At 56.7% G+C, this 21141-nt stretch overlaps 2 protein-coding genes across 4 annotated transcripts; both read left to right on the top strand.

The window, feature by feature from the left end:
• Positions 1-8675: 8675 nt before the first annotated feature.
• ATG101 (autophagy related 101) lies at positions 8676-14543 on the top strand. The gene is made up of 4 exons (XM_035002606.1): positions 8676-8748; positions 9037-9157; positions 11699-12026; positions 13843-14543. Exons 3-4 carry the CDS (start codon positions 11775-11777, stop codon positions 14245-14247), a joined length of 657 nt encoding a protein of 218 aa, XP_034858497.1. The 5' UTR covers positions 8676-8748; positions 9037-9157; positions 11699-11774; the 3' UTR covers positions 14248-14543.
• Positions 14544-16453: 1910 nt separating this feature from the next.
• Positions 16454-19934, top strand: SMIM41 (small integral membrane protein 41). Of its 3 annotated transcripts, none has more exons than XM_035002030.1 (5): positions 16454-16897; positions 17518-17630; positions 18166-18330; positions 18939-19133; positions 19539-19934. In XM_035002030.1, exon 1 carries the CDS (start codon positions 16454-16456, stop codon positions 16730-16732), a length of 279 nt encoding a protein of 92 aa, XP_034857921.1. In that variant the 3' UTR covers positions 16733-16897; positions 17518-17630; positions 18166-18330; positions 18939-19133; positions 19539-19934. The 3 variants fall into 3 exon arrangements, with proteins under 3 accessions (XP_034857921.1, XP_034857919.1, XP_034857920.1); XM_035002028.1 differs by lacking the exon at positions 19539-19934 and adding an exon at positions 19363-19532; XM_035002029.1 differs by lacking the exons at positions 17518-17630; positions 19539-19934 and adding an exon at positions 19363-19532 and having other exon boundaries at positions 16454-16842.
• Positions 19935-21141: the final 1207 nt, after the last annotated feature.

The following is a 21141-nucleotide window of genomic DNA, read 5'->3' as shown; positions in this document are numbered from 1 at the left end:
CCGGGAGCCTGTCTGTCTCTGACACCACACGCACCTCCCCGCCCCCCCCATGATTACTGAAGAGACAGAAGCGGCTCTGGATGAATCATGGATGTTACCAACCTGAGCTCACAGGCCTCAGTTTACTCTTCTCTAAGAGGTAGATAATCCTGACACCTGCCTTTTGGGGTTGTTACACAAAGCACTCAGACTTGTTTCCAATGTGTGGAAAGCCTCTGATAAGCCCACACCTGGTGGATGGGGCCTGTGGTAGAGGCCTGCGGGCTGAAGGACGAGAGCGCCACTCGGCTGTCACGGTTCCTCCTTGGGGCCATGGTCTCTGATTGGGCTTTCCACATCTGTAAGACAGGGTAAGGGGCAGAGCCTGCCTCATGTTGCCACTGGGAGTCCGGGAACGTCGGTGGGGGGCGCTGAGCCTGGGGCTGGGTGCAGGGCAGCCCAGGATGGTGTTAGCTGTTAGTACAAGTTTTCTTTCCACCTGCATTTTCCACATTTCTCCCTACCTGCCTAGCACCCCAACAATAAGATCCGGGTTGCTGGTGGCCCTTGTTCTCTTGGGAAGAAGATCGGGGTTCCTATCTGTAGTCAGGTGACCCTACGTAGGTCCTCCAACTCCCAAGCTCATCAGTTGCTTAACTGCCTTAAAATGCAGATTCCTAGGATCTATGTCAGAAACTTCGATTTGCTGAGGGGGAGGGCCTAGGAATCTGCGCTTTCACCAAGCACTCAGAGTGCTTGTGATGCCTGTAGTCTCTGCCAATTTTTTGAGAAATAGGAATCTAGATCAACCCCAACCTGAGGCCCCAGGTAGCTGCCAGCCATGCAGGGTCCAGCCCCCTTCACTGAGCTCAGTGTCTGTGTACCTGCATTGAAACCTTCTCAAGGACCTGGTAGGAGACCCGAAAGCACCGCCCCTCCCACCTGTTCCTCACAACCCTTGGCCCAGGACTCTGAGCCTCCAACTTGGTGGCCCCTGACTGGATGGAAGTCATACAAAATAGGGCTTTGCTCCCAAGGACAGAATCAAGGGCCTTTCCCTGTGCTCCAGCCACAGCCTGCAGATTCCCTGAGGAGCTATCAACCACATGCCCTTGCTCAGGTTCTAGGAAGACAGTCCAGCCCCAGGCCTTCTGCAGGGTCCACATGTGGTTGGGGTGGAAAACCCTGGGCCCTGCACATGATGACAACCACTTCCAGCATGTGTCCCTGGCACCCCCCGCCCGAGCCCCTGAATGAGCTTTTGTCAAAGCACACACTTGGCAAGGTGCAGGGCAGGCGGCAGTTAGGAGATCTGCTTCTATTCTCAGCCCTGCCTCCAACTCCATGCTGCTCTCTGAGACGCTTCTCTTCCTCCCTGAGCCTCGGTTTCCCCATCCACTCACTGGGGAGGTGGGTCCAGGGGTGGTACTCTGGTTAGGAGCAGAGCTTGCTGGGAAAGCTGTGGGACTGGACTGAGTCCTCTCCCTTTGGGTCGCTCTCTTCCGTACCCCCGACTTCAGCACAGATAGATGTGGAGCACAAGACAGGCCCTTTGGGAAGGCAAAAGGGCCACTTAGGGGCTTGAGTTAGAGGCAGGGGTTGGGTATGGGGTGGGCAATGGAGAGTCTTGGTCTGTGTAGATATCTAAGCCCCATAGTGATGATAATAGCTACCACATACAAGGTTCCATCACCCACTAAGTTCTTTTCCTATGACATTTGTTGTTTCTAACCCTGACTACCACCCCATGAGGAAAGTGTGGTTATCCCCACCTCATGGGCCGGGAGCACAGCAGAGTAGTAAAGAGCAAGGCCTTGGAACCGGACTGCCTGGCTTTAAATCTTGGCTCCAGCTCTTTCTAGCGGTAGAATTTTGGCTAAGATATTTTTCTGTGCCTTAGCGACTTCATCTATGAATGGGGAAATAATTGTATCTATTTCATAAAGTTACTACAATGATTACATGAATGCATGTATACAAAGTGTTTCAACAGTGCCTGGTGTGAAACAAACACTCAATAAATCATAGCTATTGCTTTTACAAAAGAGGAGAAAGGAAATGACTTCCCCAAGGTCACTTGGCTTCTAAGTGGCAGAGCGGGGTGTGTCTAAATACCTAACCACTAGGTCTCCCTGCCCAGGGCCCTGTAAATGAAAGACACTCCATCATGGATGGTGGCTCCTTTCCAGTACTCTGGTGATTGGGGTACAGGATGGGAGGCTGATTTCTCCAGCCCCGCCCTGCCCCACCCTGCCCCGCCCAAGGGCTGGAGCCTGGAGTCAGGCCCTTTTTTTTCCACTGAGCAACTGGAAGAACTGGCCTCCAAGTCTTGCTAGGAGCTGGGAGGGCGAACAAGGGGGCATTGAGCCTGGTGGGGCCTCACAATGGCTGCTCTGTCCCGGCTAGCCGGGGGCTGGGCCCGTTTCCGACGGGGACAATAGTCAAAAGGCAGTGACGCCGGCAGGGCCTGGAATCCCAGGCGGGATTTTCCAAGGCCTCAAAGCCTGCTGTTTGTCCTCACATGGAGACCCAGGAAGCCTGCCTCCCTGTCTCCCCCCTACCCCACCCACGCTGGGCCCTGTGCCCAGAGGCCCTGGCCCCCTCCCTAGCCCTGAGGTGCCATTGTGACTGGGGTTGGGGAGGCTCTGAGGTCTAGGATCTGAGTAGGTGCTCTATACCCCAGAGTTTGTGCCTGATGACCGTCGTCTGGGGCCTGGAATGGAGGAACCTGCCTCATGCCTGGGCTCTGGCCACCGGCACTTGGTTATGGGGGGAGGTGGCAAAGGTTGGCCTCAAGGAGGCTGAGGAGCTTCTGAAGGTCACGGGCAAGCACCCTGTGCTGGAGCTGTATTGTGCCACACGGTCGGCTCCGAGGGTCCAGTGTGCTGGGCGGTGTGGTAGCCTGCTCTGCGGCCGCGGAGGGAAGCCTGCGAGAGGCTGTCGGAGGCGGGAGGCCGCCTGTGGTGGCTGGACGGTCAGCAGGTGGTTAGTGATGTCCTTCTGCAACCCTGAGGCAGCTACGTGGGGCATGTCCCGGCTGAGGGCAGTGCTGGGTCCCCTGTAGGGGACAGCCAGGCCTAGGGAGTCCCAGGGAGTGTTAGCGTCAATCTGAACTAGCCCCAGTCCCCACCGAAGTCCCTGACTGCAGCGGAGACCCCAGAACCACTGGGCCTCCTCAGAAGACGAGGCTGACAGGGTGCGTGTCTGTCCATCCACCCTCCAGCCCCGCTCCAGGCTAGGCTTCTGCCGTGCCCTGCCTTGGCCCCAGGTTGGGGGCTGCTGGGGCAAGGTCTAGGCAGGCTAGTGGAACTTCGAAACCTCCAGGCTCCAGTTGTGAGGGCAGGAAGGAGTTAGGGCAAAGCTGAGCAAAAGCCCCCTCCCCTCCCCCAGTATCTCCTTCCCCACACAGCCAGGGACATTCTGAGGGCAGGAGGCCCATTCCAGTGTCCCCAGCTAGGCTCAGAGCTGGCCTGAGGACTATGGGGCCCTGGAGACTTTGGCCTTGGCTTCTTCCCCCTTTTCCCCCACCCCTAGGCCCGTGCTTGGTTATTCTCCCTACCACCCTGGCTCCCCTCCGCCTCCTGCTGGGCCCTGACCCTACCAGGCTGCGGTGGGGGGGGGGGGGCGGGGGGTGACTCGAGGTCTCCTCAAGGTCTGACCCAGGCACCGGCACTTGGGTCCAGCCCCTACAGGCGCGGCCGCGGGGGCTGGGGGTGGCAGCTGGGCCAGGAGGGGAGTGCCGGGGCGGGGGTGTGTGTGTGGGGGGGGGCTGTCCTGGTACGTGCTGTGTTAGCAGGGAGCAGTGCCCAGCTGCAAGCCAGGCAGGCGGGTGCCGACTGTCCCTGTCCTCCTAGTCCGGCACATCAGAGGGATGAGGCCCTCACCCAGCCCAGCCTTGAAGACCTGGACCCCGAGCTGGGTAACTGGGGTACTATGAGGATAGACAGATGCCTCTGGCCTGACAAGAAACCAGAGTTACATAGAGATATCCCCTTACCGGGGGGTAAATACCCTCTCCTTTTGCAAGGACAGTCACACAGACTCCTCTGGCTCAGAGAACAGATACACACATGCCTCCCAAAGGAACAGATGCATAGACCTTGCAGGAAGGAGAGATGACAGAGCCCTTACCCCTGAGGACAGACACTGAAATTAAGCCCCATCCCCACCCCAACTTGGCCAGAGAGACAAACATATAGACCTTCCCAGAGAATGGTACCCACCACCCTTCCCCAACACCAAAGTGCAGATTCCCACATCCCCCAGGAGGACAGGCAGCAGATGGGCTCCCTCTCAGCCCAAGCCAGGTCTAGACGCTGCCTGACGACGAGGTCAGGGCTGGGAGGTGCCTCTTTCTCACGCTCTCTGCTACCCTGTCGGAAGCCCAGCCATTTCCTCTGCCTCGGAGGAGGGGATGTTGGGGTGGGCGATGGAGGAGCCCATGACCGGGATCCCAGGGGGCCAGATGTCAGAAGGGGACAGCTGATTCTCCGTGGCCCCGCAGCCTGGCCGGGGTGAGAGGGTCAGCAGACAGGGTGCTGACCACCCGGCCAGGCTATGCACCATCAGGAGCCCCCTGGCCTGACGTCAGTCGCACTCATTGTTGTTGCTGGGGCTTGAGTCACTCCCCGTGACGCCACTGGGGTCAGCTCCGGAGCGACTGGGGGTGGCCTGCAGGCCCAGCTTCAGGGCTTAGCTCTCCCCTGGGCACACACTAGGATGGGGTGGGGCCATCCAAGGCCACAGTCACCATGCAAAGCCAGCTGCCTACTCCCAAGGTCTTGGGTTGGCCTTCAAGGTCCCTCCACGGGCCTCAGCTGCCGGCCTGCTCAGAGGGCCTCAGCCAGCCGCCCAGCTGCCTGGCTGGCCGTGGCGCCGGGCTCTGACTGAGAAGTCCACTCTCTCTGTCTTTGCCTCTCCTGCCCCGCAAGCCTCAGTTTCCACCCTCGGCTCTCAAGGAGACCTCGCCCCCAAGCCTTTTTCTTTCCCCTTCTCCGGGAACCCCCCCTTCCTGAATAATTCCCTATAGCTCCACTTCTTTCTGGAACCACTCCCCCCTTCCTGCCCATCCCCTCACGCTGCTATCCTGTGCTCTCTGCAGCTATCCCGGTTTTCTCCTGGTGTCCAGTCACTGCCCACCTTGCCGAAAGCAGGGCTTGGGCCTCTTCCTTATTCTCAATGTAGCACGTTCTCTCCCACAGGCCCGCGAGATTGACAGCAGGAGCCTCCGTCCCAAGCCCCCTCTGGCCCCTGTAAAGCCTGCTGCCATTTCTTTCATACCAGGTCTTGTGTTCTCCTGCCCAGGAGGAACATTTCCTCTGCAAGACTTTGAGCTTTCAGAGGGCCACACTGTCCACCGTGGTATGACATGGGTGTGCCATGTGGACAGTTACATGTCTGGCATGAATGAATGAATAAGTGAATGAATAAATGATTACATCTTGAAGGGGTGCCTGGCTCAGTCTGTAGAGTGTGAGACTCTTGAACTCAGGGTCGTGAGTTCAAGCCCCCTGTTGGGTGTAGAGCTTACTTAAAAATAAAATCTTTAAAAACAACAACAAAAAAGATTACATCTTGATCATCGGGTGGGATAATTCATTCCACACAGTCTCACTTTTTGGACCCTCCCTCCCTGAAAGGACCACCCACATGGGTGTAGGACGCAAGGTCTGAGGTGCAGTGAGAACTGCCCTGTGAGGATTTGGGGAGGTAAGAGGAGGCAAGGATTGGCCAGCATCTGGCTGGAGACAAGCAAGGTGAGGGGGCTCAGCTTCAGCCTCAGGCAGGAAAGCCTCCAGGGGCAGGGTGAGTTTTGGAGGAGGGACAAGAGTGGATGAAATGAGGACAGAATGTGTGGCCTTGGCAAGTGTATTAGTCAAGGTTCTACAGGGAAAGGGAACTAATAGGATGTATATCTATAGAAAGAGATTTGTTATGAGAAATTGGCTCATGTGGTTATGGAGGCTGATAAGTCCCTAGATCTGTAGTCAGCATGTGGGAGACCCAGAAAAGCTGGGGTGTAGTTCCAAATGCTGGCGGGTGGGAGACCCAGGAAGAGCAGGTATTTCAGTTCAGGTCTGAAAGCAGGAAAAAAACTCAGCATCCCAACTTGAAAGCAGTCAGGAGTTCTCCTTATTCACCGCAGGGTCAGCCCTTTTCTGCTATTCAGACCTTCAACTGATTGGGCGGGGCCCACCCTATTGGAGAGGTAGTAGTCGGCTCTACTCAAGTCTACCAGATTCAAATGTTAATCTCATTCAGAAAACACTCTCCCAGACACACCCAGAATAATGTTAAATAAATTGTCTGGGCACTCTGAGGCACAGATAAGTTGACACATAAAATTAGGCATCAAAGTAAGTTACAACATATCACTGAGCCTCGGTTTCATTACCTTGTAAACTGGGGGGAAATTGTATTTACCTTCAAAGGTAGCTGGAGAAATCAACACAACAGTGCATTCGAAGTGCTGGTGTTGTGCCTACTAAGGCTCAGTGATGGGTAGTAGTAGTGACGATGATGATGATGTCAGGATTGTGGCCTCCCTGAGATGGAGGGTGTCAGGGGTAGGGAAGAGATCAGCTACTCCCTTCACTGACCGGCAGTCTCTGGGAGTTAGGCTCTGATCGCCTCCCCCACCCCAGGGCTGGTTCTAACCTCCTTGGGTCTCCCCTTTTGGCTCCTCACACACTCAATATTTTATGCTGATTCCTCCTGATTAAGTCCAGGCTCCAGAAGAGGTTGCTGGTCTGTAAGGCAGTCAGCTTTCTCCTTCCTGAGGCCCTGGGGGTACTCTGAGGCTGCCAGGGGAGAGGTAGCTGCACCTGGGACAGAGACAAACCAGAGACCAAGTGCACCAGGGCCCAACTATGGGGAGGAGGATGAGGGGATAGGGAACCGATGAGGAGGGGGGAAAGGTCAGCCAGAAAAGGAGTTGTGTGAGGGTTTAAAAAAACTGGTGGGAGGGCACCTGGGTGGCTCAGTCCGGAGTCTTGATTTTGGCTCAGGTGGTGATCTCAGCGTCCTGAGATTGAGCCCCGTGCTCAGTGCGGAGTCGGCTTGAGAGTCCCTCTTCCTCTCCCCTGCCCCTCCTCCCATTCACACTCTCTCTCTCCACCCCTTTCTCTAAAATAAATAAACAAACAAACAAATAAACAAAATCTTAAAAAAAAAGAAAGAAGGAAAACCTGGTGGGAGAGGGGGAACCTAAAGGGTGTGCTGGAGCCGGCAGGTACTGGTGCTGGAGAGCCCATTGTACCTCTGACGATCAAAATGTAATCCTTCATTCATTCCGGACTCTGCATTCCGGGATGTCCTGTAGCTTCAAATCAGCCATCATAGGAAACTAGCAAACGCTACTGATCAAGGCATCTTCTCACAAGAGAGCAGGCTTTGAGTGGGGTGTATTGGAGAATGGTAGTGCATGGGGAGGGTCAGGGTGGAGAAGCCAGAAAGAGAACTTCTGTAGTGGTATGGAATCCTGCATTTGAACCCCAGGCTCGGCAACTTACCAGGTGACATTGGGCAAGTTACTTAACCTCTCCCAGCATCAGTTTCTTTATCTGCCTTCTAGTATTGATCGTTATCAAGCTTAATTGACATAACATAAAGCACTTAGAATCATGCTCTTTACGTTCCACTCAATAAATATGATCTATTATTATTTTGGGAAAGAAAGTATGTTAGCATCTTAATCCTCAAGTAAACTACTCAGGCAGAGTCTCGGTAGGGGCATGCCAGGCTCTATGGGCATTAACAAAACAATGGACAAACCTCTGCCTGCCCTGGGCTTACGATCTACATGGACAACCAAACACTCTCCCAGAAGTTACAGAGCACTAAAAATGCACTCATTCGTATAACACTTCACATTCCACAAAGATCTTTCATATGAATTATCTCTTGTGAGCCTCACAACAGCGCCCCATTTATAGAGGAGAAAATCAGAAAGGATGAGTGACGTCAAGAGGCTCACACAGGGGGCAATGGCAGAATTATGAGCCTTACAAGAACTGTCACCAGATCGGTCATGGTAGAGCACCAAGTAGTGCTCCTGTATGAAGATAACACAGTAAGGTTATGCCCCTTTCTCCAGCATCGTGGGGCCAGGGATTCTGTCTATTATGCACGCTGGGCAAGCTAAAGTTTTGCCATCCGTTCAGCATCATGCAGCGCACCGGCCTGGGCTCATCTCCAGGCCACCTCTTCAGATGGCATGCCCTTCATCTTGGGGGATCGGTGCCCCGTCCACACCCCTGCGCCCGGAGTTGGGAAACTAGACCCGCGTTCCAGAGGCTGGCTCGTCGCCGATGACTCCTCTCCGCCTAGGGAGGCGGCACAGAGCGCACTGGCCGCTCCTTCCCTCCCATCTCTATGGCGGAAGTGCGCCGTTCCAGCCGAAACACAACAACATTCTCGGTGGTGGGAGTGAATGGACTCGTCCAAATGAGGGGGATACGTCTCACCATCGAATCAAAAGCTCCGAGACCTAATCAAGACAAAAAGTAGCAGGCTTTTACGGAGCAGTATGTGGCCCCCTGTGTCCGTTGGCGTGGCTGTAAGGCGGGGCGGGCGGCTGCGCTGCGTCGGGGCCCGGCCGGGCGGTGTTCGCGCCCCCCCGCCGGAGGCCCGCGGAGCCGGTGGAACCCGCCCGGCTGGCGGGGGCGGAGGCCCGGACTTCCGCCGCCGGCACCGCCTCCTGCCGCGGTGGTTGGGCGCCCGCGGGAGCGCGGCTGCGCGGCCGTCGGGTCTGGGACGCGGGCTCGGGAGGTGGGGGGCCGTTCCACCCAACCGTCTGCCCCCTCCCCCTGTGCCAGCGCGGGCACTCCCCGGGCCGGCGGGAGGGACGGCGCGCCTCGAACTCCCGAGCGCGGCCAGGCTGGGCGCGGGGAGGCTCCCCCACCCGCACCTCCCGGGACCTCAGGAGGCTGCTCCTCCCCTGGACCCTGGACTTCGGCGGGTCGCGCGTGGTGGCGGTGGGAGACACGGGACCCGGGCGGAAGGTCCTTCCTGGGCCCGCCAGTGTCTTGACGCGGGGCCTTCTGTTTTTGCTTTTAGGCTCTCTTGCGCTCGGGCGCCGGCGTGGACGTCGAGGCGCACCTGCGGAGGGGGCACCTGCGCGTGAGGAGGAGCAAGGGCATGGTCCGGGCCTGAGGGACCCGCGCTCGAGCCTGTACGCGTAAGTGGGCATGGGGATGCCCTGGGCTCCAACCTGGCTCTGTGCTCTACAGACCTGGGCCTTGGGGGGAAAGGAGGGATGAGACTTCCCAGGCCCTGCTCCAGAAGACCCCCTCCTCACCGGAGGCGGGGGTGAGGGCAGGGGGACAGACAAGCTCATCACGGACCAGAGGTGGCTTGCTGTGGGAAGGAGGCTGGGGTTGGTTGGTCACTACCGACTTCTTGGAGGAGTGTTGCCTAAAACTGTTCAATAATGAGAGAAGAGCCTGGGCGTGGGGAAAAGAAAGAAGTGGCCTGGGTGAACGTTTGTGGGGGACTCCAGAGGGGGAAGTGGTGGAAGAAGGGGGAGCCGGGCCAGAGCTGGGAGCCTCTAGATGGGAGGCTGTTGAAGGGAAAATACTAGAGGGCAGAAACGAGTGGGAGAGTCCGACTCCTCCTGAGTGTAGGAGAAACCAATCCAGCAACCTTTGGAAGGACCTGGAGGCTCCCGGTCAGGGTGATTTGAGCAGTTACTTTGTACTAGGTTCCAGGCACCGAGTTTCCAGTGATGAGTAGGGTCCAGCCCTGCCCTCAAGGAACTGTCTAGTGGGAGAGCTAAGACAGGGTAACACCCGTGAAGAGATGGCTGCTAGGACAGGTAGACTCGCGCTGGTAGCCGAGCCAGAGGCAGAGCCAGCGTGATCTCTGAGCTGTTCACAGACTGCCTCATGTTCACTGCTGAGCACTGCTCTTTGATGGGGATGAGACAAACTGAAATACACAGAGGAGAGCTGCCAGATAAGATGTGATGTCCAGCTAGCACGGGTATGGGGACTGGGGACCTTTAACCTGTGGTAGGGGTGAGGGGTGATGGAAGAGTTGTGTCCGGATATCAGAAAGGCACATTAGTGGAAAAGGGGTGAGACTCCTGATATCCAAACTGTGACCAGGGGTTTGAAGCACTGAGGGGCAGATTCCCTCTGCAGAAGGAATACCTGAGTAGAGCTGTCTAAAGATGGAATGGTCTGCCGTGAGAGGTGGTGAGTTCCCCGTCAGGGCAGGTTTGTAAGCTGAACGCTCAGCAAGAAATGTGACTGTTCCTTCTCCTTTGGGGCTCATGTTCAGCTACTTACCAAGTCTGGTTTGCAAGTCTGTTCTTGCCTTCCCACTTGCTCCACCTGTGTTGTATCATAGCCTGTGTCCTCTCTCGGCAACAGTGATATCATAATGAATTATAGTGGCTGATACTTAGTATTTACAACTGGCCAGGTACTGCATTAAGCGCTTCACAGGTGCTAACTCATCCACTCCCTGGGACAGTCCTTCCAGGGTAGCTTTTATAGATCCCCTTTATATAGATTCAGGAACCTGAGGCACATAGGAGTTAAGTAGCTTGCCCAAGGTCACACCATGAGCGAGTGGCAGAGCTGGGGTCCCAACCCATGCTGTCTGGCTTTAGAGTTGCTGTTTTTAACCACTATTCTGCTGTGTTTTACGTAGGCGATTTTATTTGATCCTCACAAGAATCCAAATTTACAGATAAAACACAGTGATTTGCTTGAGGTCACAGAGCAAGATATAGGAGAGCTGGGGTTTGACCCAGGACTGTTGGATGTGAAACCGTCCACACTTCGCACTTCACTCCCTCACATCCCATTGCGCTGCCCCTGTAACTGTCCCTACTGTCAGGGCCTCTAAGTGGTCTTCTTGCCAAGCCTTTCTGCCTTAAATCTGAGTTTTTATCCTGGAGTCTGTGGATGGCCCTGGCACTAGGTGAGATTGGGGGTGTGTGCGTGTGTCAGTCAGGTGTCAAAGCCCAGTCTTCATTTTTTTTTTTTAAGATTTATTTATTTGAGAGAGAGAAACCATGAGCAGTGGAGTGGAACAGAGGGAGAGGGAGAAGAGAGCCCACCGAGGGTCTCCATCCCAGGACCCTGAGATCATGCCTTGAGCCAAAGGCAGACACTCAACTGACTGAGCCCCCCAGGCACCCCTCAGTCTTCAGAGTTTTTATTGATTTCTCAGAGCAGTTTCTGGCCACAAAATAGTGAAGAGCAATCCTTTGCCTTTTATCCGGTTAACTTTCTGATGCACAGATCTGATCTTGGCACAGTGATGCATTGACTCTTCACTGCCCTCAGCACAGGGTCCAAATGCCTTAACCTGGGCATTCAGACGCCCATCTTCCTTTCCTTTTTACTCCCGCCTTGTACCCTGGCCAGTCCGGTGGCCTTCACCTGCCTTTCTCTCGTCCAGTCCCAAGGCCGCTCAGGAGCAGGGGCCGTGCTCGCCTTCAGCGGCCAGCGCCTGGCAGGTGCCGCACAGGGAGCCTTCGCGGGCCACTGCACTGGATGCTGTCCTGAGGTCAAGCCCTGGCTGGTTGGTTGGGCTGGTAACTTTGAAGTTCTCCCTTTCTGATCCCGAGAGTCTTCCTGGTAGCAGTGCTGTCAAAACGCAGAGAAGGGCCACGGAGGCAGAGGCTGGCCAAGCCAGGAGGGAAGTGGACAGGTAACATACAGATCATTCAGAAGGTGTCAGCTCGCTGACCTGGCTGCTCTTGCAGGGTGGCCCCTGGCTGGGGTGAAGCTCCCCCGTGTTTATTCTTGCCCCGCCCTCGGGTGCGGGCTCCTGGCTGCAGGATGAACTGTCGCTCGGAGGTGCTGGAGGTGTCGGTGGAGGGGCGGCAGGTGGAGGAGGCCATGCTGGCCGTGCTGCACACGGTGCTCCTGCATCGTAGCACGGGCAAGTTCCACTACAAGAAGGAGGGCACCTACTCCATTGGCACCGTGGGCACCCAGGACGTGGACTGTGACTTCATCGACTTCACCTATGTGCGGGTCTCCTCTGAGGAGCTGGACCGTGCCCTGCGCAAAGTTGTCGGGGAATTCAAGGTAGGGAATTCAAGGTGGCGCAGTGGGCGGCAGGTGGACCTCGAGTGCCCCTCCACCCTGGCTTGCTCTTGGACCAGCTTACCCTTCCTGAGTGTTTCTGTCAGGTTCTTCCACGGTCTAAGGAACAGGTGTGTTCAGCGCTCCTTGCGGGGAGAAGGGCTTTGGGCAGGGGCAGGGGCAGGGGTTGGTAAAAATACCCAGGGAAGGAGAGCAGGCAGCCCCTGCGGCATGGACATCGGGTTCCCTTGGGTGCTTCTAGCCTCCCACCGCTGGGCTGGACCTTCTGTCTGACTCTTCAGCTCTCCTCTCCCTCCTGACTCCTCTCTGCTTCCGCTTTCCCCTTCAGGAAATTCCTTTCCCCTGGGAAATTCCCGGAGAGGGAGGCTTGCAGGGCTCAGGTGCTTGCCGTCCAGTGGGGCGTCGCAGCGTGGCATGTGTTTGTGTGTACCTGTGGGGGCAGGGAGGAAGGTGGCAGGGACACAGCGGGCTGCTAGTGTTGGTCACCTCAGGCAGTGGGAATTTGTTTTAATTCAGGGTTGCAGTGTTTCACTATTTCAGTGAGTGGCTATTTTGAATTTTCGAGTAAGAGGGAACTTTTTTTAAGGAGGTGAGAGGAGGAGGGTCGTCTGTCTGACTTCCATTCCACAGACATTTGGAGAGCGCCTACAGGGTGCTGGGCGCCATGTGCTCATGGCAGGAGGTGGACCCTCCCCCAGGGCCCAGTGTTCCCCCACTCGCACTCCCTAGTCCCTCTTCAAGGGAGGCTGTGGTAGTCAGCCGTCTGTCCTCTAGACACCTGTAAGAGGCACGTGGCGTATAATGGTTAAGAGCATGGATTCTGGAGCCAGGCTCTACCACCCAACAAGGTGTGACCTTGGGCAAGTGACTCCACCTCTCTGGCCCTCAGTTTCCCTGTATGTAAAATTGGAATGATAATCATACCTGCCTCATAGGCATAGGCACTCAGGATTAAATGAGTCTAATATGGCAAGTGCTTGGACCAGCCCTGCACCACAGGAAGCTAGAGAAGTGTTAGCCATTATGACTACCAGTCAGGGTCCCGTGACCTTGCTTTGTCCACAAAGGAGAGAATTACTCCTTGATGGACGGTTAGGACTTGAGGGAAGCATCCTTACCCTCCGAGTTGGTCTTAACTCAGATGGAAAGGGGCTTCAGGGTCCCAGCCGCCCTAGGAGTGTAGGGCCACCACACCCCCTGGAGGTAGGGGATAGGCAGAATTACTGGATGAGATGGTCTCATTTGCTTCTCAGAGAAGAGGGAGAAGCCAGGTCTGGTCTGTCCTTCTCTCCCCCCTTCTGTTTCTTGGTTTCCTTTTTTTCTTTTTTTAAGATTTTATTTATTTATTTGTGAGAGAGAGAGAAGTGGGGGAGGGGCAGAGGGAGAAGCTGACTCCCCCCTGAGCAGGGACCCCCCCCCACACCCCCTCTTGCACACACCCCCCCCTTTGGCTCAATCCCAAAGGCAGATAGATGCTTAACCGACTGAGCCACCCAGGTGCCCCTCTTGGTTTCCTTTTTTCTAAGTAAGGATCATTGGGCTTTAATCCCCTTTTCTGCTTTTCTTTAGAGACAGATTTTGTTGGTTTGCTACGAACACTCAAGTTTAGGCTGGCAGTTTGCTGTGTCACTGCACATGAATCCTTTGCCCCCTGTGGGTTTCATTCCCTGCCCTCCCTGAACGACTAGTAAAGCTCGGAGAGCCTAATTTTCACCCTGGGGTGTAGGAAGGAGGCGCTTACAGGGCGAGAGCCCCTCCAAGGTCTCGGCCTGCTCATCTGTTACCCCTCCTTCCCCAGGATGCGCTGCGCAACTCTGGGGGTGATGGGCTGGGGCAGATGTCCCTGGAGTTCTACCAGAAGAAGAAGTCTCGCTGGCCTTTCTCGGACGAGTGCATCCCCTGGGAAGTGTGGACGGTGAAGGTGCACGTGGTTGCCCTGGCCACAGAGCAGGAGCGGCAGATCTGCCGGGAGAAGGTGGGCGAGAAGCTCTGCGAGAAGGTCATCAACATTGTGGAGGTGATGAACCGGCACGAGTACCTGCCCAAGATGCCCACGCAGTCGGAGGTGGACAACGTGTTTGACACAGGCTTGCGGGATGTGCAGCCCTACCTCTACAAGATTTCCTTCCAGATCACTGATGCCCTGGGTACCTCAGTCACCACCACCATGCGCAGGCTTATCAAAGATACCCTTGCCCTCTAGGCCTTAACTGGGGCCGCGGGTTCTCCTGGATGGCTTGTGGACCTTGGCTTCCGGGGATCGTACTGTGGGGCCCATGGGGCTCTGGAACGTGCTCCGGGTCCTTGATGAGACTTGGAATGGCCACCCCTGGCTTCCTTGTTTTGTGGCTGCCAGTCTTTGGTCATCTCTTTAACCTTTGCTAATGGTCAAGTCTGGCCTTCACTGTCTCTCTGCACCCCTGTGGGGGTCCCCCTTCCTCCACTGTATGGAAGAGCCATAGCTAGGATGGTGAATAAAGTTGAGAATATTTGGGTTGAGCCATCTCTCCGTTAGCTTGTGTTCTGCCCTGAAACATTTAACACTCCCTGGCAGACCTGTGAGGATACAGGTGTGTGTTAAGGGCATTATTCCAACATGAAGGGAATGGGGGGAGGGGATAGATTAACACTGATCAGTTTGGTACTTTGTTGGACATTCACATAAGCAGGTGTTAACCACCCAGGTGTCACCGTGGTCAGCCTGTGAAAGACGACACAGATCAGGAACTGTTGCTTTTGGATATGATTGCTGTTTCTTCTCCCTAAGGAAGCTGTGATATCCCTGCCTTTTATATTATCTGGTCTGGTTTCATGATGGCCTCAAAGAGTATCTTCTGTGTCTTCATAGAGCACATCCAGGCCCCCGCGTGCACCAGAAAGCTCATTTAACTGGGGGTTTCCTTCTCTGGAGAGAGACTGGCCAACTTGAGACCGGTGTTTGATGACACTTCTTCCAGGTCAGGCTGGCCCTTGCTGGTAGTTAGGACAGTGCTTTGTTAACACACTCATTTCTACACCAGCATACTCAAAATCCGTGACCTCCTTCTTGTGTACTTCTGATTTATTCTATATTTTATACTTTTGGGTTGTATGTGGGCAGTTGTACCAGGCTAAATGGAGCGGTGGGGTGGGGGGGTCTTGCCCGTGGTCCTGGATCAGGTAGGTAGCCAGCGTAGGCAGGAAGTGTTCACACATTTTTCCCATTCCAGGCCACCTTGGCCCTGTGATACTTCACAACAGATCTTGTGAAGTCTTGCCCTTGATCTCTGGGGCATTGGGAGAACTCAGGAGGTTCTTAAGGCTTTGGAGACGGGGAAGGCCGTTTCCTAGCAGGTCTTTGATGGTGTGTAATTCCTACCTGGCCTGCTGCAGTCTGGGGATCTTCTTTTCCTCCTAGCTAGCCATCAGCTAATCCCTTCTGAGTGGTTGGTTGGCTGATAGAGTTAGTTGTTTGTTGGCCGTGACTTAGTTTTTAAAAAAAGAGCTCCAGGTTGCTGTCTTTCAGGAGACCTGAGCAGGAGGGTCTTCCCTCCATCCCAGCTTTTTGAGACTTTCTACTTTACTGCAGCCAGACTCTGCTCTACCTCCGACCCCAGGTTGGCTGTGGGACACCCTGCAGGCAGTGAGCTCCCCTTGGTGGACAGGACAGTAACCTTTCCATTCCTTTTGGCATTATGATTTCCCAGAGGTAGGGGACTGATTTACTCAAGGCCGAAACAGGAGCCCTGGTGACTCAAATCTGCTTTCTCATCAGTAGGTAACTTGACCTCTGGGGCCTGAGCAGAGGAATGGGGATAGGACTTGAAGTTCCCCTGCCCTCCGTCTCTCCTTGCTGTGGGCCCAAGGAGGCACTGGCCTGCTTGTCCAACTCCAAGAGGCTCCCAGAAGGGACGGTGGGGGAGTAAGGATCCGTGCCCCTCAGGTCCCGGAGGCTGCTCATTTGCCTCCTGTTCCAGTGGCCACCTGGGCCGCCTGGCAGTATTGAGCTTTGGCTCAGGGACAGCCCGGGAATGCTTGCTTGTCTTGTGTCCTGTTTAGTGGGGTGGCACCCCACCACCAGCACCTGGGGTGGGGTCCGGAAGATTTTTTCAGTTCTGAGGGAGGTGCTGTCTCTTGACTTGCTTTGCCACGGGAGAGGGAAAGCCTTGGGGACTGGACTCTGGCTTTGGCTGGTTGGGTGCACGGGCTGGATTCCCACGCGTGGGTGTGGTTGGGACAGGAAGAAATACCCCGGCCCCGGGAGTCTGGGCCATAGTCCCCGCTGGAGGAGCTCTGCGCGCAGGGTGGGAGCCAACAGCGGCTGGGATCCGCCCCTCGGGCCCCTCCCCTATGCAGCCGAGGCCCGCCCGCTGGGGCTCCAGCACATCTGGCCCTCCCGCGCACATCTGGGCAGCCAGCCGCGCCGTAGCATGAACGGCTCCCAGGCGGGCGCTGGGGCCCCGGCCACCTGGCTGAGCTCCTGCTGCAACCAGTCGGGGGTGCCGCCGCCGGAGTCCCCCGAGGCGCCGCGCGTCGTGCTGGCGGCGGTGCTGGTCGTGCTGTCGCTGCTCGTGCTCTGCGGCGTCCTGTTCCTGGGCGGCGGCCTCCTGCTCCGCGCCCAGGGCCTCGTGGCGATGCTGGTCCGCGAGCGGCGCGCGTCCGGCGAGGCCGAGCCCGGCGGCGCCAGCGGAGGCGAGGACGACTCCTAGGCGCCCGTGCGCTCGAGGGTCGCGGCCTCCAGGCGGCCCAGGACTCGGCGCCCGACGGCTGCTGCGGAGCGAGGGCGCCGCGTCCTCCACCGAGGCTGGCACCCGCGCAAGTGAGAGCGGGGGGCAGCTCTTCAGCGACTCGGGTTCGCCCTGCACGTCCACCAGGTGGGCCCTGCGGCTACCCCGGGGGTGCCGGGACCAGAGGGAAGAGGCTGCCATCCTCTCGGGTCTCTCCTGCAGCGGCGCCCCACCCGTGTCCTCTGTGAGGGGGAGGCAGGGCGGATCAGAGGAGGGCTTCTGGAGGCGGCTGCGGTGTACTGTGGAGCCCCTCCCTGCCCGTACCCAACGCCAGCTTTGCCCCAGCCCCACCCTGAGCTAAGGCCCAGCTCAGCCGGGACCCAGCAGGGCCCATGTCTCTGGGAGGCTAAAGGGGCCTGCCACAGAAACTTCCACAACCCGGCCTTCGGCTTCTGCTTCCTCCTCCTCTCCTTCCTGAAGCCTTGTCCCTAGACAGGGGTCTGAGTAAGATTCCTCACTGTGGCCTCCCTTTGGAGGCAGAGATGGGAGTGTGGGTCCTGTTTTATGGCAGAGCCAGGGGCCTGGGTGACTCTGGGGGATGGGGAGGTGTGGCGGGGTCCCCCCTCCCCCAGACCCTGTTCTGGTGTGTGTGTGGGGGGGGGTGGGCAGGTGTGGCCCAGAGCACTGAGCTTTGCGGTATGTGTGGGGAAGGTGGTGGATGGCAAGGTTCCTGACAGCTGGGGGGCCTCATGAGCACATTGCTGTAGGAAGCCGGGGCTGAGGATTCCCAGCTGTGGGGGCTCCATCTGGCTCTCCTGTCTCTGACTCTCCAAGGACAAGAACCATCTGGAGGGAAGGGCCTGGGTGGCCTAAAGACAAGGTAATTCCAGGCCAAGGCCACCTTGTGGGGAGCCACAGGGGTTGGGCAGGGAAGCCTTCACTGTCTCCTCTGCTCAGTGTTGTACCTGTGGGCTCCCGGGAGGTTTCTGTGGGGCTCTTCTTCGGGGGTGCCTCTGACCTGTTGCTTGCCAAGGGCAGAGGCAGGGTCCCAGCTTCCCTCTGAGAAGGGAGTCAGTGCATGTGAGGGGAGGCTGGGGAGCGGAAGGTGGCGGCGTGGGCGGGGTGCGGCTGAGCAGCTGCGAAGCTGACGACGTGTGATCCCTGCACAGAGCAGCCCAGGATTTAGCACTAATCCCGGGCAGTTGTACCACGCTGGCCTTGCTGAGCTGGGGACTTCTCACCTCACGGATGCCGCTGCCGCCCCTTCAGAGAGAGGGCTGGCCAGGGCGGTGAGGGGCGTGAGCGTGTGACTGCTTCTGGCATCAGGGCAGCGGGCCAGAACTGGGGCCCCGGGCCACCTCCCTTTGCGGCGTGCCGGGCGAGGGGTGAGAATGCCCTCTTTTTATTGTATCCAGGTGCCTTCGCCCCCTTGCCTGATAACATTCTGCTGTTTTTCGACCCTTTCTCCGCCCTGTGCTCTTCTCTCCTGCCCCAACCCGGATAGAGGAATTTCCATATCCACTGTGAACCCTTCATTTTGCAAATGGAGGCATTCAGAGAGAAGAAAGTGACATGCTCCAGTGAGTGACAGAGCGGAACGAAGCCTGAGGCTCCTGATTCCGAGCTCAGGGGGTGGGGGCGTCCCTGAGCGAGAAGGCTCCTCCTTGGGTCGTTCCTCTTGCTCTGTCCTTGATTTCCCGCCACTCTTGGAGATGCTGATGCAAAATACGACCTCTCTCCGTGAAAGAATGAACCGTCACATACACACCCCTATTTGGCCTATGGAATCTGCGACTGGAACCCCAGGCCCCCACGTTACTGCCTCCCTCTTGACCCTTCTTCCCCAGCGGCCTTGTTAGATTGCCTTTTATTGCTGGCTACAGGCTTCCAGCCGCTGGTAGCTGTTCTCCAGCCAGCAGGGCTCAGCTTTCCTCTGGCCTGAACCTGAGGGTGGGGGTGGGCTCACACGGTATCTATGGAAGACACTCCAAGGGGATGGAGGAGAGGGATCAGAGGTGAGGGTGATGACTTTGGATTGGCGTTTGGATTCAAGTCTGGGTGGTGGTAGGGGTGTAGAGAGATCTGGTAGAGGGAAGGGCGGTGTCCCCAGCGTCATGTGTCTGCGGGAGACTGAGCGGGTAGGCAAAGGCTTTCTTTATCCAACTTCCTGCCTCTGCTGTCCCTTCAGCTCAGTGCTGGGAGAGCCCTGCCGTGGCCTGTGCCAGGGACCTCGATGTTCCTGGGGGAAGATACTGGGATGTTTGCTGTGGAACTCTGACCCTGGCCAAGGCTGTCTGACTAAGTGAGGAGGAAGAAGATTTAGAGAATTGGCGAACGAGTGCTGCTGTCTTCCCATCTCTCAGGCCGCAGCTTGGAGTGACAGGTGTGTGTGGGGGGTGTGGTCTGAGGGCCATGGAGTAAGGCTGGGCATCTGGACCCCCAGCAGGCTCCATTAGCCTGCACTGTCCCTGAGGGAAAGGCTGGGGCCACAGATGGGTGATCTTGTCTTAACCTTCCTGTGGCCCGTGAGTTTCACTGTGAGCTGGAAAGGGCTGTTGGGGGTTGATCCAGTCCATTCCTCAGCGAAGATGGGCGGGGGCTCTCTGTTACAGATTCTTGAGCCTCGTGTGGTCTGTCTCCCAGAGAGCTTTGCCACCAGCCTGCAGCACCGGGGAACTCCTGCTACCTTTGATCCCTGAGCGGTGCAGACCAGACTGGGAGAAAGCTGGCTTGTGGTGAGGCCTCCACCTGCGATCCTTGCACTCAGCCCTGCCTCTTGTTTGCTCAGTCCGTTCAGCCTCCTGCAATACCCGTGGACGTGGGGCTGGGAGGTCAGCGCTCCAGGGATGAGCGAGCCCCCTGAGCAGCTGCTGCATGTCCGGGGCGCCGGAGTGCACGTACACCCTGGGTGCTCAATGCGGCAGATGCTGGCTCCGCCCCCTGACTTGCAGGGCTCCGATGACAGGAGTGCAGCCCCTGTCCCATCTCTGATACCTGTGTCAGACCACACTGGCTGCTGTGGTCTGACAGGCCAGTGACCCGTCCCTGCTGAGGGCCGTGGGTCAGTGTCATCCATTTGGAGATCTTGGGTGCCCCAGCAATGCCCTATCACTTCCTGTGGCTTGTTATTAAATACGTTGGTAATGCAAGTGTGGGGTGTACGGTCTATGTTTTCAGCTCTAGACTCTTGGCATTAGTGGTACCCTGCTCCCACCCTCCCTCCAGTTTGAACTGTTTCTAGCTGATCCTGAAAGGGCAACCTCAGCCAGGGCCCCTCTGCCCTGGCCTCTCCTCAGTGGTGGCTATTCCCCTCCCACCCCCAGAGCCAAATCTTTCCAAGGTTGGGTAGCAAGTGGGGCCGACAGTGACGTTCATGCCGGCAGTCGGCTGCCCCCCAGTGGCCAGTGTGGGCCAGAACACCACTTCCTTCACCTGGTGTTCTGGGGTCTAATCACAGTCCAGCCTTAACCCGAGGTGCTTTGAAATGAGAGTGGATTTTGTGAGCGTGTGCACTGAATTCTAGGTGGTAAACCATCCTGAGCCTCCGTCTCTTCATCTATAAAATGGGGGCAACAGGGGGCACCTGGGTGGCTCAGTCGTTAAGCATCTGCCTTCAGCTCAGGTCATGATCCTGGGGTCCTGGGGTCGAGCCCCGCATCAGGCTCCCTGCTCTGCGGGAAGCCTGCTTCTCCCTCTCCCACTCCCCCTGCTTGTGTTCCCTCTCTCGCTGTCTCTCTCTCTCTCAAATAAAATCTTTTTAAAAAAAATAAAAAATAAATAAAATGGGGGCAACAGTGTCCTTGTGAGGATCAAACAGGCAATGTGCTTGTCCATAGATAAAAGGTTTTCTACACTGTAATTACCATGTGATGTTATTTTTCTCCCCCCCTGAACCCGACCATTCCCAGAGAAGAGGTGTAGAACCACCCACCCTGTTTCTGGGAACACTTGATTTATTCATCTTTTCCACGAGTATTTACCGAGTGACTGCTCTGTGCCAGGCAGGCTCTGGGACCTGGGGATGAGGTGAACGCCCCAGAGCCCTTGCCCTGGAGGAGCTCACAGTCAGGTAAAGAGCACTGCTCACAAAACTGAAGTTAACATAGACAATAAGTCGTGCCCAGTGTCAACAGAGCCAAGAGCAGAGAGTGACCTGCTCCTAGAGAAGGGGGTGTACTGAATGGGCACTCACAAGGCGAGGAAGGGGAAGAAGAACATTCTGGACAGAGGTGCGGAGGGTGTGGGGCGGGGGGTGCCCTGCGAGCAGGGTCGGTAGAGCACAGTGTGAGACCAGAGGGGTGGCAGCTGGAGAGGAGTGGAATTTACCCTGGGGTAGTGAGGTATCTAGAGGGTTTCAAGCTGCGAAGTGACATGGTTAAGATCTGGATCTT

Source organism: Mirounga leonina, unplaced genomic scaffold (assembly GCF_011800145.1).
Source record: "Mirounga leonina isolate KUSES-001 unplaced genomic scaffold, KU_Mleo_1.0 Mir_126, whole genome shotgun sequence".
Classification (NCBI taxonomy): Eukaryota; Metazoa; Chordata; class Mammalia; order Carnivora; family Phocidae; genus Mirounga; species Mirounga leonina.
This window is presented reverse-complemented; position numbering and strand designations above follow the sequence as displayed.